Raw genomic sequence first — 16334 nt, 5'->3', positions numbered from 1 at the left:
CAATGGTGAGGTGTGCCTTAGGTGTGACAGAGGAATTTAAGGTGGAGGTGGGACTGCATCAGGGATCAGCTCTGAGCCCCTTCCTGTTTGCAGTGGTAATGGATAGGCTGACAGATGAGGTTAGACTGGAATCCCCTTGGACCATGAAGTTCGCAGATGATATTGTCATATGCAGTGAAAGCAGGGAGCATGCAGAGGAACAATTGGAAAGATGGAGACATGCACTGGAAAGGAGAGGAATGAAGATTAGCCGAAGTAAAACAGAATATATGTGCGTGAATGAGAAAAGTAGAGGGGGAAGAGTGAGGCTACAGGGAGAAGAGATAGCGAGGGTGGATGACTTCAAATACTTGGGGTCAACAATACAGAGCAATGGAGAGTGTGGTCAGGAAGTGAAGAAACGGGTCCAAGCAGGTTGGAACAGCTGGCGAAAGGTGTCTGGTGTGTTATGTGACAGAAGAGTGTCTGCTAGGATGAAGGGCAAAGTTTACAAAACAGTGGTGAGGCCGGCCATGATGTAAGGATTAGAGACTGTGGCACTGAAGAAACAACAGGAAGCTGAACTGGAGGTGGCAGAAATGAAGATGTTGAGGTTCTCGCTCGGAGTGACCAGGTTGGATAGAATTAGAAATGAGCTCATTAGAGGGACAGCCAAAGCTGGATGTTTTGGAGACAAGATTCGAGAGAGCAGACTTCGATGGTTTGGACGTGTTCAGAGGCGAGAGAGTGAGTATATTGGTAGAAGGATGCTGAGGATGGAGCTCCCAGGCAAAAGAGCGAGAGGAAGACCAAAGAGAAGGTTTATGGATGTGGTGAGGGAAGACATGAGGGCAGTTGGGGTTAGAGAGGAAGATGCAGGAGATAGGCTAAGATGGCAAAAGATGACACGCTGTGGCCACCCCTAACGGGACAAGCCGAAAGGAAAAGAAGAAGAAGAGGTGATCCTGAGGCGGCACGGTGGACCAGCTGTAGATAGTTGGCCTCACAGTTCTGAGGACAGGGTGCAAATCCCGGCCCCCTATGTGGAGTTTGCATGTTCTCCCCATGCTGTGTGGGTTTTCTCCAGACACTCCAGTTTCCTCCCACATCCCAAACACATGCATTAATTGGAGACTCTAAATTGCCCTAGGGTTCATACTCAGTCTGACTAAAAAAATTTAAGGGCTTTTTAGGCGCATTCTTAGGGGCTGACACGAAAAATTTAGGGCCATCGTGGGAAATCAAGAGTAAGGAAAAAAGACTCACCCAATTATGCCATCAACCGTTCTTGGTTCATCAAATGTTCCAGTATCTCAGTACCTTTGACAGCGATCACCTGTCGCCCCTTGTGGTAGTTCTCATTGATATGACCATTGTCAACGTCTTCACATAACAGTATACAGAAAAACTGATTCTCACTACAATTGCAACTATATACACAAATGTCTTCTACTGATGTCTGTCTCAGCACCTCTACTCTAGGTTCTTGAGCCTACCCAGTGCCTCCTCTATTTGTTGCTGCAGAGGTGCCAAAGTGGCTCTCGTCCTTTGCTCTGCCTCTGAGTGCATTGCCCTCGGTGATAAACCTCAGATTCCTCTTTTCTTCTGCCTCCTCACACAGCCTGTCAGCCTTCTCAAACGTTGATATGTCAGTCTCTATTCTGGCTTTTTTGGCTTTGAGGGAGTAGAGATGAAAAGTGGGCAGCGATGCCAAATGTAGCCAGGTAAAAAGTCTTCCTCCATCATTTGTCTTCCTCCAAACACAGTTAGTGGAATTATGACCAAAAAGTTAAATTTGTGTCTCATGTGACCACAAAACTTTCTCCCATGACTCCTCTGTATCATCCAAATGGTCATTGGCAAACTTAAGATGGGCTTTGACATGTGTTGGTTTAAGCGGGGGAACCTTCCGTACCATGCATAATTTCAAACCATGACGTCTTAGTGTATAGCCAACAATCACCATGAAAATGATGGTCCCAGCTCTTTTTAGGTAATTGATCAAGTCCTGTCGTGTAGTCCTGGGCTGATTCCTCACCTTTCTCAGGATCATTGAGACACCACTTGCATGGGGCTCCACTCCGATTGAGATTGACCATCATGTTTCGCTTCTTCCATTTTCTAATGATTGCTCCAACAGTGGAGCTTTTTTCACCACGCTGCTTAGCAATTTCTCCGTAGCCCTTTACATCTGTGTGGAGTTGTACAATTTCATCTCTGGTGTCTTTGGAGAGCTCTTTTGTCTTTGCCATGTTACAAGTTACTGTGTTACTGATTGTATTGGGTGGACAGGTGTCTTTATGCAGCTAACGACCTCACACAGGTGCATCTGATTCAGGATGATACATGGAGTGGAGGTGGACTTTTAAAGGTGGACTACCAGGTCTTTCAGGGTCAGAATTCTAGCTGATAGACAGGTGTTCAAATACTTATTTGCAGCTGTATCACACAAATAAATCGTTAAGAAATCATACATTGTGGTTTCTAGAGTTTTCTTTTTAGATTATGTCTCTCACAGTGGACATGCATCTACGATGAAAATTTCAGAACCCTCCATAATTTCTAATTGGGAGAACTTGCAATATAGCAGGGTGTTCAAATACTTATTTTCTCCACTGTAACGTATGCTATAAACTGTGAGACAAATTTTTCCCCCACAACTATTTTTTTAATACCTCTATACACACCTAGCTGTCATTTAGAACCCACAAAGCTCTCGTCCTTTGCATCTGTGCAATCCATTTTTCACGACGAACCGAGTGTTTTGAAAAGTGTGAACAGTGAATTAGCCCTCCCGAGTGTTCGAGCAAAATCCAGTAATATGACAAGCTGGCACTTTGAATAACACGATGAAAAAAATCAAGTAATTCTTTGCCAGTACAATAGGTATAAACCAATATAAACACTCGACTGCGCTACTGTAAAAAACGTCACTTCCTGGTTCTTCTCCAACACGAATGCCTCGAGAGGATTTTCATGGCGGGAGATGCAAAAATCCACATACGACAACATTCTGACATGTGGTGAAAAAACGGATGGGTCCATTCCATACTAAAAATCATGCTTTACGTATCGTAGACCTTTAAAGTGACTAGTCGTGTGATAATCTGGGACAATGTTGATTGTACAAATGTTGCAGATACTCCTCCGGCGATTGAGTAAGTGGTGTAGATGCTACTCTATATACTAGAGAATTGTACTGGTCACCAACAGATGTGCAGATGGTGAGGCTACTACAGTGAGTGCACGAGTAATATATAATATACAATAATATTTGGCCCAGCAGAATGTGCAAACAAACTCAAGACAAAAAGATGGCACCATGTTGCGGTAAAATTATAAATCAGCTGTTTAAAAAATTTATTACAAGAGGGACGAACATGTTGCAAGGCCTGTTCATTTTGGCTTGCATTGTTCGGTAGCACCTACCCAAAAGAAGAAACTGGAAGCATTATAATGTTATATCAATTGTAATGGGGTTCGTTATATAGAGGTTTCACCGTACTAGAACATCAATTGTAATAGATGTTAATTCAGGTCTACATTACTTTCATCACATATTTGCAATTAATTTTGTGATGTGGTTTTGTGCAACATATGGTTGCATTTTAAACACAAAATTGTAATTCATTACTAAAAAAGGGCTGTGATAGCTACTAATGTGGTTTATGTTTTATGGTCTTTTCCATGTTTGACCTGCTTTGTTGTAAACCTAAACAAATTGATACCTTTCATCATCCTCTGCATGTGCTCCAGCATTAGAGGTGCTCTGAAGAGATGGCAAGCCCTCTGAGACACCCTCATCCAGTGATCCTGTAAACACAAAAACACAAATGAAAGCATGTTCAGAGATTGGATGGATGGACGGATGTATGAACAGAGAGATGGATGTTTTTTTCAGAATTTTCTGATTTGCATTGCTCTCGCAATGTATCGGTAAACCAATTATGAGAGAAGTGTAAAAATTATAGAAAACGTATGATTATTAAAATAATTATCTCCAGCCTTAATTTTACCAAAACTGAAGCAAATGAGACAGCTATTTATGCATGTTATTTTGTATCATAAATAATCCCACCTATGGATGATGACTGTGGACTGATGAGGAGATCCTCCTGAACTTGTTCACTTCCTGGCACCGTCTGTTGATCGTTGAGTGAGCTCTGGGAGGCACTGGCAGCATGGGTGGATGACTCTTGGACTTCCTCATCACTGAGGCGCTCCACTTTCACTCTAACATCTTCTTCCTCCGCTGGTCCAGGTGGCGACACAGCCTTAGAGTTTTCACATGTCAGAAAGTCACTGAGTCGGCGACCAACCACCACCTCAGAAGTAACTGTGGCTGCCTGCTCTTGGCACCGGGAGCTCTGCGGAAGCTTTGATTTGTCCGAGTGGAATCTCCTATCAATCCCAAATGGGAACGTCCACGGGAAGGCTAGGGAGGACTCTACAGGCTGTGCTGTACTGTCTGTAAATGAGGGGGATGGATTGGAAACCTGGGGAGAGGTATTCACCATCTGTGAAGTGCATTTGAGAGGACTCTCAGGCGAAGCCATAGCTACAAAACTCTTCCGTTTCCTGCGTGATTCGCGGCAAACTGGAACATTTCTCTCCATTACACTACAGTCAGATGACACAGGAGACACGCTGTCACCCAGTGGTGTCAGGGCACAGTTCGAAGAGGCATTCTCAGGTGCTGAGTCATGGGGTTTACTTTCTGCAAGTGTGTCATTACTGTTGTTATTTGGACTCCATAAAATACTTGACTTCATGAACTCTGAACACGTACTTGCTACTGTGAACATCTGCATGTAACTCGCAGCTGCAAGGACATCGATAATGTTTTCTGTGCTGATGGAGAGCGTCGATGTGTAGGCGTATTCCAGCAGAGGAGCAAAGCCACTAACTGTCACATGGTGAAGGTCCAACACAAACTTGTCCTCCTCCTCAGGCCGGCCCACCAGTTTTGAACGGAAGAATTCACTGCAGCAGGCCAGGACCACTTTATGTGCCAGAAAGTGTTTATCTTGCACCCTGATGGTAACATCACACAAGTGACCTTGGTTACGCAAAGTGTTGAGCTTTTCGAGCATCTCCTGGCTGTGGGATGTTGAGCAATGGGTAAAGGTTTTGACTCCCATGTTCGTCAGCTTCTGAACATGTAACAAGAAAAGGTCTCCTACAAAGAGAAAGTATTTAGTACATAATCTTCTAGAGAAGTTAATTAATTTTATAACAAAAAAAAGGATTTGCACTTACACAAGAAAAATACTGTGTTCCCCCATTATTCGCAGGGGTTACATTCTTTACACCCCCACAAAATAACGAAAATTTGTGAATAATTGATGCAGCATTAATATACCTTTGTATGATAGGTACCATATTTTGTAATCATCATATGCACTTAAAAATCTTGCATTTTCTCCAAAATGAGTTGCTTTTCTTTTAACCACAATTCTTATATGACTTGTCCAATGAAGTACACTTCAACACAGTTACACTACACATTTTAGTCTGTCTGTAAGACACCATATGATGGCACTCACAATGTAGAGAAGAATAAATTGCGTTTTATATCTGTGAACAGAAGAGCTCCCAACATGCTTTGTGGCACTAAGGAGGTCCTTCGTGTCGCATAGCTTGCTTGGAGGATGTAAATAGCGTTCAAAGTGTTTGGTGGCAATTATTTCTTGAGTCATTCTTTTATTTGTTTGAGTTTTTGCTAGTTCTGCTATTATGTTTACTGTGGTGTGATAATTTCAGTTTTGATTTGACACCAAGATTGTGAATAATATCATCAATAATGATCTGCCTACACAGGTAGTGTGTGGAGCAATGGAAGCTTTTTCTACTTGTAGATATAAAATGCAATTGTTCATCACTGCCTCACGCCCGCCATCGAATGGTCGCTTACATGCATGGTAAAAAGGTCTAGCATGCATCCAAACATTCTAACCAGTGTTTATAAGTGTATTGTACCTTTTTGGACAAATCACACATTTGCAAATGATAAAATTTGTGCACATAAGGTGCACCACATTGTAATGTTTAATGTTTAGTATTGCGCCTCATCTATTTAGAAGAGAATTTAAGACCTCTACGATGGTGAAAATACAATAGATTTAAAAAAAAAACAAAAAAAAACCCTGGAGAGCAAAATCTGCAAATATGCGGGGCCGCAAACGGTAAACTCCAAATTGGCAAGTGCACACTGTATGGTATAACTAAACACCCAGTGTAGTTTCTTCATGTCGCATGGTTGTTAAATGTATTCGTGACCACCAAGCACAACCTTCAAAACGTGAATGTCGTTGAAGTCATACAATTACAGATTACACATACCAATCAGGAAAAAATAGTGGGTAAAAAAATAAGGTACAGACTCTTGGATTCCTCCAACGTGGCATCAATGGTTTATTTATTCAGGCACAAATGTACCAAATCAATTGTCTTTTGAAATCCCAAGATTAATCACCTTCAATTTGAAGACTGTATTGTCGCTATGACGTCGCATTTTTGGCATGATGAGGGTGTGCGCTTATGCATGACAAATCTTAACACCGATCCGAATGCTTTAATGTGTTCAAACATGATTTTTAAAAATGAACATACTTGAACATTGAGCTCATCGGGGAGTTAATTAACAGTAACTACGAGAAGGCCTAAGTATGTGACGTTTAGGGTATTGGGAAAAGCTCCAAATAAGATGAATCATTGCTTGAGTGGCAAGGATTAAAGCTGAAGAAAAAAGTCAGCCAAATTTACTTGTATAGCCTTTATTCACAGTCTCCAACAGCTTCACTGGCCTATAGTTGACAAAGATTGATGCCATCCTTTCAAATTAACCATTTGGGCAAGGAAACAGTAAAAAACGCATTTGGCCTTCTCTGTCCTGCTGCTCAGTAAAAACAAACAAATAAAGCTGCAAAAAGCATTCTAAAAACAGTACCTGACCATTTGAAAAGATCATTTTTGGTTACTGCAGTAAGTGGAATTTCTGATATTTTGTTTGATTTTATTATGAAATGGGAGATTGGTTTCAAAGCTACCTGTGGACCACTGGTTTGAATAACTGTTGCACTAGATTTAAATAAAATGCAGTTTGCTGTATTGCAGTACTTCTGCATTTATTAGTTAGAACTTTGAAAAGCTCTAGAGACAAACTAAGTGCATTATGGATAGCTAAAAACCAACACACTCGTGCAAATTTTAAAAAAAAGGAGTGGATGTTGAATGGAGTGTTGAGGACTGAAAGCCAGGTTATGTAACTACAATCAAGGCAAGCCAGGCACATGTGGAGGCCAGTGAACGACAGGATGCTCAGCAGCTGTCTCTGAGACATGTTGACTCCTTAGCCATGTGATTTTCCATCAAACAAAAGCTTGAGTGAAGGGGCTCCTGCAGGGAAAACACACTCCCTGTCACACACAGACCAAATAAAAGTACCCTTGGACAGCATTATCCTAAGTAAGTAAATGAAAGGCTTGGAGAGGAAAAATTAATAGAAAACCATTTGATATCGATTTTCAGGGTTCAAGAGCTTCTCATACATTCATTTTTATGGAGACGTCTTTAGGGACTTGAAGTTGACACAAAAGTATTATTGTTTAAATTACAATGCAGCAATATAAACACATTATTCTGCAAAATGGTTAATAAGGTTATTCTGCAACACCGAATGTGTCATTAAATGCCAAAGAGACAGGACAAAACAACCTACAGACAATGTGGTATCATAAACTAATAGATTATTTTTTGTTTTACAGTAAAATTAGTAGGCCAGAAGAACAAACTGGTGATTGATGCTTGTTCTTGATTATGGTAGATCAGATGTTATGTCAACTTTTAAGTCCAATACTAACATTTATTCACCAAGTCATAGCAACAATGAAAAATCCACAAAAAGTTCAGATCCACTGTACCTCTGAATTTCTCGTGATGGCGGCGAGCACTTTACAACCTGGTCCTTTCACTGTAACTATCATCACACACTTCTAGCAAGTGGTCACACAGAACAGACTAATAGTTGAACCTGTTGGGCCGAACTAAACAAAAAAATACAAATACTCTCTGTAAGTTGTGGAAGAGTCAGCTACGAATTCCAAAAATGCACACAGTAAATACAAATTTAAAAACTCAACATTACAGTTTAGCAAACCGCAGCTAAGTGTCAAGTTTCAATTTGTAATCATGGTTGCAATAAGAAATGCATCCTGTTTTGGCTTTCAAAATAATAATAAAATAAATTACTATGCCAAATTATTTGAGCACTACTGTCCCGAACCATATGCGTTTCTGTGAGATTTTAGCTTACCGTAGTCAGATTGCAGTTTTGAGTACACGAAACGCACAGTACATGTTAAATGAATATGACATCGGGGTTGCTATCGCGAATATTATATTGCATATTGCACAGTAGTTGTCCCTTTCGCAAAACAGAACGTTGCTTATTTGTCGGTGAGAAAATGGAAAAGTATATTTATATCTGTTTTATCAGGTACCTTCTGCGATAAAAAGGAGTACAGTCTTGACACAAAGTAACGAGCCTTGTTTATCTTTCGAATTCAGCATAAGCTTTTCTTTCGAAGCTTTGATTATTGAACTTCCGGTTTGACCGTGGCTAACCCCGACTTCCTCAATGAATGCACAGACCGATGCACAACTACCAATTAGCCACAAAAGCTTATAGTAGTTTAGAAGCTAGCATCCAGTAACCAGCAAAAACGCTTAGCAGGCATTATAGGCGGATGAAAGACTTGCACCATAAGAATGGCAGTAAAACGCAAAGTCTTAAGAGAGATGTTTACCTTGTAGTACAAGGCTTCCCCTAGCAGCTTGGCCTGTATATGCAAGCAGTTTTGCTGATGCAAAACTGCTCGCGCCGTCTTGTCGCTTCTCCGGGACGCTCACATTCCCAGCGATAGTCTGGCGAGTTGAGCGTACTGCCACCTCTCACTTGAGCTCACATTATACAAACCTGTCATTAAAAGACTCCCTTTGCTTTTTTTTAGGTCCTTTGTGACGCTGGATAGCCTTTCGGGGCTCTTATTTGAATCCCCACAATGCAATGCGCTTCTGTTTCTGTACAAGGAGCAGGAAGTCTCGTTATCATTATAACATTCCGATAACGAACCACTGTCATTTAACTTCCCAATATTTACGGTGAATTCTGAATTATAAATTGCTTTTAAATCACTTGTACAAACATCTAACCACAGCACAATATTAGGAACGCAAATCACCACCAAATGCATTAGTGGACTGGTGTCAAACTCAAGGCCCAGGGAGGAGATCCTGCCCACGACATGATTTTATGTGGCTCCTGAAGGCAAATCGTCCGTCAACTTCCATGATCCTTGTGAAAATATACATTCAAAATAATTTATCATAAATCATACTATTATGATAATACAAGTATTTTTGTGTTACCAAACAAGAATGATAGTTGAAACACCAATTTGTCTTGATTTCTGATTTCAAAACGAGTTCATAATTTCATGTGTAAATATGATGAGGGGATTAAAATTGTTTAAGGTTTCACAGTCATAACAACACTGAGGGAAATGTGGCTCGTGACAACAATGACTTTGACATCTCTGTTATAATATATTTCTTACGTATTATAATTTCTCAATTATCCATATTGGTGGTGGTGCCGAACAGCATGTGTTAATAGCCAATGGCATTTTTAATATTGTAAGTCACTGATGGTGTAGTGGTACACATGCCTCCCTTTGGTGGGATCGATTCCCACTCAATGATGGTGTTGATATTGTGGTGTTTGCAGAAATCACTCGTTATGCGAGTAGTCTGTTGATGTCTTCCAATAAAACAAGGTTTGTTCCTGTGTTCGACACTCCGCCTCCAACTCCTTTTCTTCGGCGCTACAATATCTTCCCTGCGACTGACTGATGACCAGTTCAGGGTGTAGTGAGCCTTTTGCCTGAAGCTAGCTGGGATAGGCTCCAGCTTTCCCATGACCCTTGTGAGGATAACTGGCTTCGATAATGGATGGATGGATTTTTAATATTTGGCCCTCTGATACACTGCTCTTAACAAAGGTTAGTGATGTTCAGCTTTCAGGTGAAATTTCAGGATGTCTCTACAATGCTTCGTGAGCTTTACAACACGTGAACTTAAATTGACTTACTCAAACATTTTTAATGCATGTCCAACTACTTCACTTTTTGCACAACTTGGTGTTTTCTAAAAACTAGCTAAATTGCAAGGTTCACAATACTTGAATCAATGGATTTCTTGGTCCAATTTGACTTTGTATTTCAAAGAGGGAACCACGGTGAATGACTGCTTAGCACTTCTGCCTCACAGTTCTGAGGACACAGGTTTATATCCGGCCTCGCCTGTGTGAAGTAGCCATTGTTCTCCCTGTGCCTGCATGGGTTGTCTACGGGCACTCCTCCCACATCCCAAAACATGCATGGTACATTAATTGAGGACGTGCGTGTGTGTGTGTGTGTGTGTGTGTGAATCGGTTGATAAATGGTTTGTTTACATATGCCATGCAATTGGCTGGCAACCAATTCAGGGTATACCTTGTCTCCTGCCCACAGTTAGCTGGGATTGGCTCCAGCATTCCCACAACACTAGTGAGGATAAACAGAATCCTAAATAGAAATAGAGAGATCTCGAACGGACCGGTTTGTATTCGTATCTATTCTTGAGTGTTTTTAAGGTTGTGATGTGTGAAATTTTTTCTGTTTGAGAACTCATAACCTGTGGATGAGGCCAGGATTTCCGTACAATTGACTCCAGAAATGGGTTGATAGTACACTTAATGCCGATTTTATCAGCCTGGCCAGAATAGGCCAATAATTGCCATTTTATCCTGATTGTCTGATCGGTTTTGATGGCATTATTTGCCAAGCTGATCAATTACGTCGTTGATCAGCTCTGCAAAAAATATTTACTCTGCGTCGCCATCGTGGACAGTATGTCAGAATCCAAAAGGTATTTTATTTTTATATAGTAGTATTTATATAGATTTTTAGTCTTTTGTCGTAGTATTATAAATATCTGAGACCCAATAAAGTTATTTTCAAAAAACGTGTCAGCTTCACTGCAGGGACAAGACGCCTGAGACAGATGGCACATAATCCATGGCTCAGATGCCAAGACAAATTTACCTTTTCACAATTGCACAATGTCAGAATACATTACTGCAATCAAATCTTGTATTCCAACACCACAGCCTCCTATGACCCTTGGGCTTTATTTTGTCAACTAAAATACACTTGTTACCCTTGGAAAAACAACACAAGTGGATCATGTTGACTGTATTACAAGAAGAAAATGAGGGGTTGGGGGGGAAACGTCTGTTGGTGGTCACCGGTGCTCAGGACAGGGGAGGACATTCATGTAAGGCTTTCTTGAGGTATTGTATGTTCACATACTTTTAATATGATACGGTTCCCAAGCAGGCAAGAAAGTGTTACGTAGCATCGCAAGCTAGTGCTAGTCTTCTCAGTTGTTTGTAAACATGCTGAATACATGATCTGACGGGAGCAGTGAATTTCAACATTTTTGGAGCCGAGGCACATATTTACTGGTGAAAAATCTCATGGCACACCAACGAACAAAAATGTCACAACAAGTAGATACATTAACTGCTGTATGTACTTGCTGGCATTTAATAGAAGATCATTACTTTCTTCTGTCTATCACTATGCATCACTGGCATAAATAGATTAACAAAGATACATTATTTATTGTATAGACTCATGCTCCAATGCTTGTGATCAGATCAGTAATCAATTATCATTTGTTTTTAAACTTGATTGGCCCCAAAAATCCTGATAATGTAAAGCCTACTTGATAGTCTTAAGGTTTCATTGTGATTGTCTTGAGATTTCATTTGTACCCTGCACAGATTCAACACACTCTGTGTAGGATGCAGAAAAGAAGTCCCAGAAAATAGCCAGGCCTAAATTTATTTCACAGTACAGTATAGGCGATTTAATCACAGTTGTGATGAAATGTTACTTTGAAATACAGGACAGGAATAAGGATTGTATCAATGTTGTCTTTGTGCTACTTTTGCTTCAAACATTGGTATTGAAAAAGTAGCAAAGTCAGATTTATTCAGTTGGAATTCATTGAGGATTTGGATTTGGTTTTCGCCAGATCGTTGCCTCTCATGCCTCGTTCCCGCACTTCCGTACTACTGACGTCTACCTCCCATGTACCGACCAACGCCTGTCTCCCGACCTACCCCGTAAGCCTGCCGTTACTGATCTTGCTGCTTGTTTGGACTGACTCCCTGGTAACCGACATTGGAACGAATAAAGGCTTATTCCGCACTGCTTACCTCTCACCTGAGTCGTGCGTTTGGGTCCGCCCTCGAGTCTCGTTCGTGACAGAACAATCTGGCCATAACATGGACCCAGCCGACACTGAAGCCATCCGCCGCTCGTTGCAAGTCCAGGGCAGACGCCTGGTCAAGCAGGCATCCCTCCAGGTGACGAATCAGAGGCTCCATGAGATTTGTGCCCGCTGGAGCCGTGGCTAGCCTCCCAAGCAAGCACTGGTGCCACGTCGACGGCGGCCATTCCGGCTGCTGCTCCGGTTCAGATCATTCCGCCTGTTCCACCCGCTGCGGATATCCAGCGTGCCAGCATAACACCGCTCTCCTGACCAGAACGTTTGTCGGGCGACTCAGGAAACATCAAGCCCTTTCTCGCCCAGTACGACCTCCATTTCGAATTACAGTCGTCCGCCTTCCCCACGGACCGCTCCTTGATCGCCTTCATCCTATCTCACATGACGGGAAGGGCGGAGGCGTGGGCCACGGCGGAATGGAGCCGCAACTTGGAGACGTGTCCACCTGTATGGCCTTCGTCTGTGCTGTGACACAGGTGTTCTAGTATGCAGCGCCGGAACGTAGGGCGGCGGCTTCACTCATGACGCTTTGCCAGTGTCGTCGTCGTGTTTCTGAATACGGCATCGAATTCCGGATCAGTGCCGCAGAGAGCAGATGGAACGAGGATGCCCTCCACGACGCCTTCTTCCAGGGACTCTCCCCACAGATCCGCGGTCTCCTCATCGCTGTTGATCTCCCTTCCTCGTTGGACGCCCTCATCGCGTTGGTCCTCAAGGTCGACCAGAGACTTGTCGTCCAGGGACAAATGGACGCGCTGGCCGAAGGAAAGACGGGGGCATCCGTTCCGGCTGCTTCCGTGCCGCCTACTCTCCCTTCCGCAGTGGAGCCCATGCAGGTGGAGGGCCTCGACAGGCCGGCAGAGGAGCGGCTGCGTCGTTGATCGGAGGGCCGCTGTTTTTACTGCAGACGCTTGGGACACTTAATCGCCCATTCGGTCCAACCGAAGCATCCCGGCCTCAGGATCTCCACTCCTGTGAGTGTGCGGTATACCGTGGAGGAGTCAGGTCGTTCGCTCCTCCAACTCACCCGAAGCATGGAGGGCCGCTCGTGTACTGTCAGCGTTCATCGACTCAGGTTCGGATGCTAACTTGATTAATCCCCGTGTGGTCAAGGCTTTGGGCGCGGCAACCTTTCCGACACAGCGGTTCCGCAACGCTGACGCTGCTAACGGCAAGTTTCTCTGTCGAGAGGACGGGAAGCTCCAAGTCGCGTCCGTACAGTTAGAGGACCTCGGTACCGCTCCGGAGCTAACCGCGGTGCCCTTCAGCTATCATTACCTGAAGGTGTTCTCAGAAACTAAAGTGAAATCCCTGCCGCCGTATCGCCCATATGATTGCACCATCAAACTCCTTCCTGGCACCTCACCCCCTCGAGGGAAATTGTTCTCTCTAACAGGACCGGAGCACCAGGCCATGAGGGAGTGCGTTGAGGAGTCGCTGGCAGCCGGCCTCATTCGCCCGTCGTCCTCACCAGCCAGTGCATGGTTCTTCTTTGTAAAGAAGAAGGACGCTTCACTACGACCCTGCATCTACTACCGAGGACTCAACGACATCACAGTGAAGAACAGGTACCCTCTGCCCCTGATTGTGACGGCGTTCAAACTTCTTCAGGGAGCCCGGATCTTCACCAAGTTGGACCCGCAGAGTGCTGACCATCTGGTGCGGATCCGGGAGGGGGACGAATGGAAGATGGCATTCAACACCCCCACAGGACATTATGAATATTTGGTGATGCCGTTTGGTCTGACGAATGCTCTGACAGTCTTCCAGAATTTCATCAACGACATATTTCGGAATATCCGAATAAAAATGTGTTTGTGTACCTCGATGCCATCTTGATTTTTTTTGTCAGAGCTGACCTCCCACATCCGACGAGTCAGAGAGGTGCTTCAGCGGCTACTGCAACATCAGCTGTTCATAAAGATTGAAAATTGCGAAGTCCACCAAGCGTCCGTGTCCTTCCTGGGGTTCATCCTGGTGGAAGGGGAGATTCGAATGGATCCCAGCAAGGTCGACGTGGTTCTTCGGTGGCCCACTCCCGCCTGCAGGAAGGACGTGCAGAGGTTCCTTGGCTTTGCGAATTTCTACAGGAAATTCATACGGAACTTCAGTTCCGTTGCACGCACGCTCTCACATCCCCGCGGAACACCTTCGAGTGGACCAGGACCTGTCAGGAGGCCTTCAACCAGCTCAAGGCAAGTTTAACCATCGCGCCGATCCTCATAGTGCATGATCCAGATCGGCAGTTCGTGTCGAGGTGGACGCTTCGGACTCAGGGATCGAAGCTATCCTGTCGCAGAGGAGCACCAAGGACGGGATGATCCATCCGTGTGCTTTCCTGTCGAGGAAACTGAGCCTGGCGGAGCAGAACTACGACGAGGGGGACCGTGAGCTACTGGCAGTCAAGACAGCGATGGAGGAGTGGCGGGACTGGCTGGAGGGGTCGCAAGTCCCATTCATGGTCCTCACCGATCATAAGAACCTTGAATATCTGAGGACCGCGAAGCGGCTGAATGCTCGTCAGGCCAAGTGGGCTCTATTCTTCACCCGTTTCCACTTCACCTTGTCTTTCCGCCCAGGCTCTAAGAATGGCAAGCCGGACGCTCTCTCGCAGATCCACAAGGGGGATCGCGCGGAATCTGCAGCTGTTTCGATCCTGCCAGAGGGGTGCTTCATATCCGGCTTCACCTGGGTGGTAGAAACACGGGTGAAGGAGGCCGTGAGGGGCACGCCGGGCCCCGCTGGTTGTTCTCCTGGCCACCTGTTCTTTGAACCATCACTGCAGGGGGACGTCATCAACTGGGCCCACACAAATAAGACGGTCTGTCACCTGGGCATGGCAAAGACGCGCTCGGTTGTCAAACAACGATTCTGGTGGCCCAACCTGGGTAGGGATGTGAGAGAATAGGTCAACGCCTGCCCGGTGTGTGCGGCCAACAAGACGTCTCGCCTGCGCCCTGTTGGAGAGCTGCGGCCTCTGTCCATTCCCTCCTGCCCGTGGTCACATATCGCGGTGGACTTCGTCACTGGTTACCTCCCTCCCAGGGTAACATGGTGGTACTGTCTATAGTGGACCGGTTCTCTAAGATGGTCCATTTCCTGCCGGCCCCGAAGATCCCGTCTGCCAAGCATATGGCCCAGTTGCTGCTGGATGAGGTCGTCCGCGACCACGGGCTCCCAGTGGATATCGTTTCGGACACAGGACCGCAGTTCATCGCCCGGTTTTGGACAGAATTCTGCACCCTCATCGGCACCTCCGCGAGTCTGACATTGGGCCATCTCCCAGAGTCCAACGGCCAGACAGAGAGCGTCAACCAAGACTTTGAAACCGGCCTTCGTTGCTTGGCACTCAAATGGGTGGAGTACGCCTACAACTCCCTGCCCTCCGCCTCTACAGGTATGGCTCCTTTTCACATCGTGCACGGGTATCCTCCCGCTCTGTTCCCTTCGGTGGCCACAGACTCCGCAGTGCCGTCAGCTCTGGCTGTGATACGACGCTGTAAGCGGACCTGGGAGGCAGCACGTAGGACGCTGCTGTGCATGGGCAGCTCCTACAATTCCACAGTGGACTGAAAGAGGAGAGGGGCGCCGACGCTCAAGGTGGGAGAGCGAGTGTGGCTGTCCATTAAGGTTCTTCTGCTGCGGACGGAGTCACGCAAACCTGCTCCCAGGTTCGCTGGTCCGTTCCCTATCAGCAAAATCATCAACCCTGTCGCCGTATCACTGAAGCTTCCCAGGTCAATGAGAGTCCACCCCACTTTTCACATGAGCAGACTCCCCCCGACCCGTCCGTCACCGCTGGTTCCTCCGGTCAGGCCCCCCCCCCCCGCCTCCCCGCATGGAGGACGGTGGTCCGGTGTATGCTGTGTGCCGGTTGCTGTCTTCTCGTCGCAGGGGCAGGGGGGTCCAGTACTTGGTAGACTGAGAGAGGTACGGCCCGGAGGAGCACTCCTGGATCC

General features: G+C 45.1%; 1 protein-coding gene and 1 long non-coding RNA gene across 6 annotated transcripts in view; one reads left to right on the top strand and one right to left on the bottom strand.

Annotated features, from left to right (window-relative positions):
- zbtb44 (zinc finger and BTB domain containing 44) overlaps positions 1-9281 on the bottom strand; it is a 28320-nt gene extending 19039 nt beyond the window's left edge. For 2 of the 5 annotated variants that reach the window (XM_061826648.1, XM_061826652.1), the window contains exons 1-3: positions 8787-9280; positions 4058-5158; positions 3708-3792 (exon numbers count right to left, since the gene is read on the bottom strand). In XM_061826648.1, the coding sequence (XP_061682632.1) occupies positions 3708-3792; positions 4058-5120 (1148 nt within the window). In that variant the 5' untranslated portion in view covers positions 5121-5158; positions 8787-9280. Of the gene's footprint in view, positions 1-3707; positions 3793-4057; positions 5159-7901; positions 8158-8480; positions 8660-8786 lie in introns of those variants that run through there. The other 3 variants (XM_061826650.1, XM_061826651.1, XM_061826649.1) reach the window with 3 other exon arrangements.
- Positions 1-16334, top strand: part of LOC133504433 (uncharacterized) — a 52433-nt gene that overhangs the window by 19783 nt on the left and 16316 nt on the right. The gene's annotated exons all lie outside the window — the stretch shown is intronic.

This window comes from Syngnathoides biaculeatus, chromosome 8, assembly GCF_019802595.1.
Source record: "Syngnathoides biaculeatus isolate LvHL_M chromosome 8, ASM1980259v1, whole genome shotgun sequence".
Lineage (NCBI taxonomy): Eukaryota > Metazoa > Chordata > Actinopteri > Syngnathiformes > Syngnathidae > Syngnathoides > Syngnathoides biaculeatus.
This window is presented reverse-complemented; position numbering and strand designations above follow the sequence as displayed.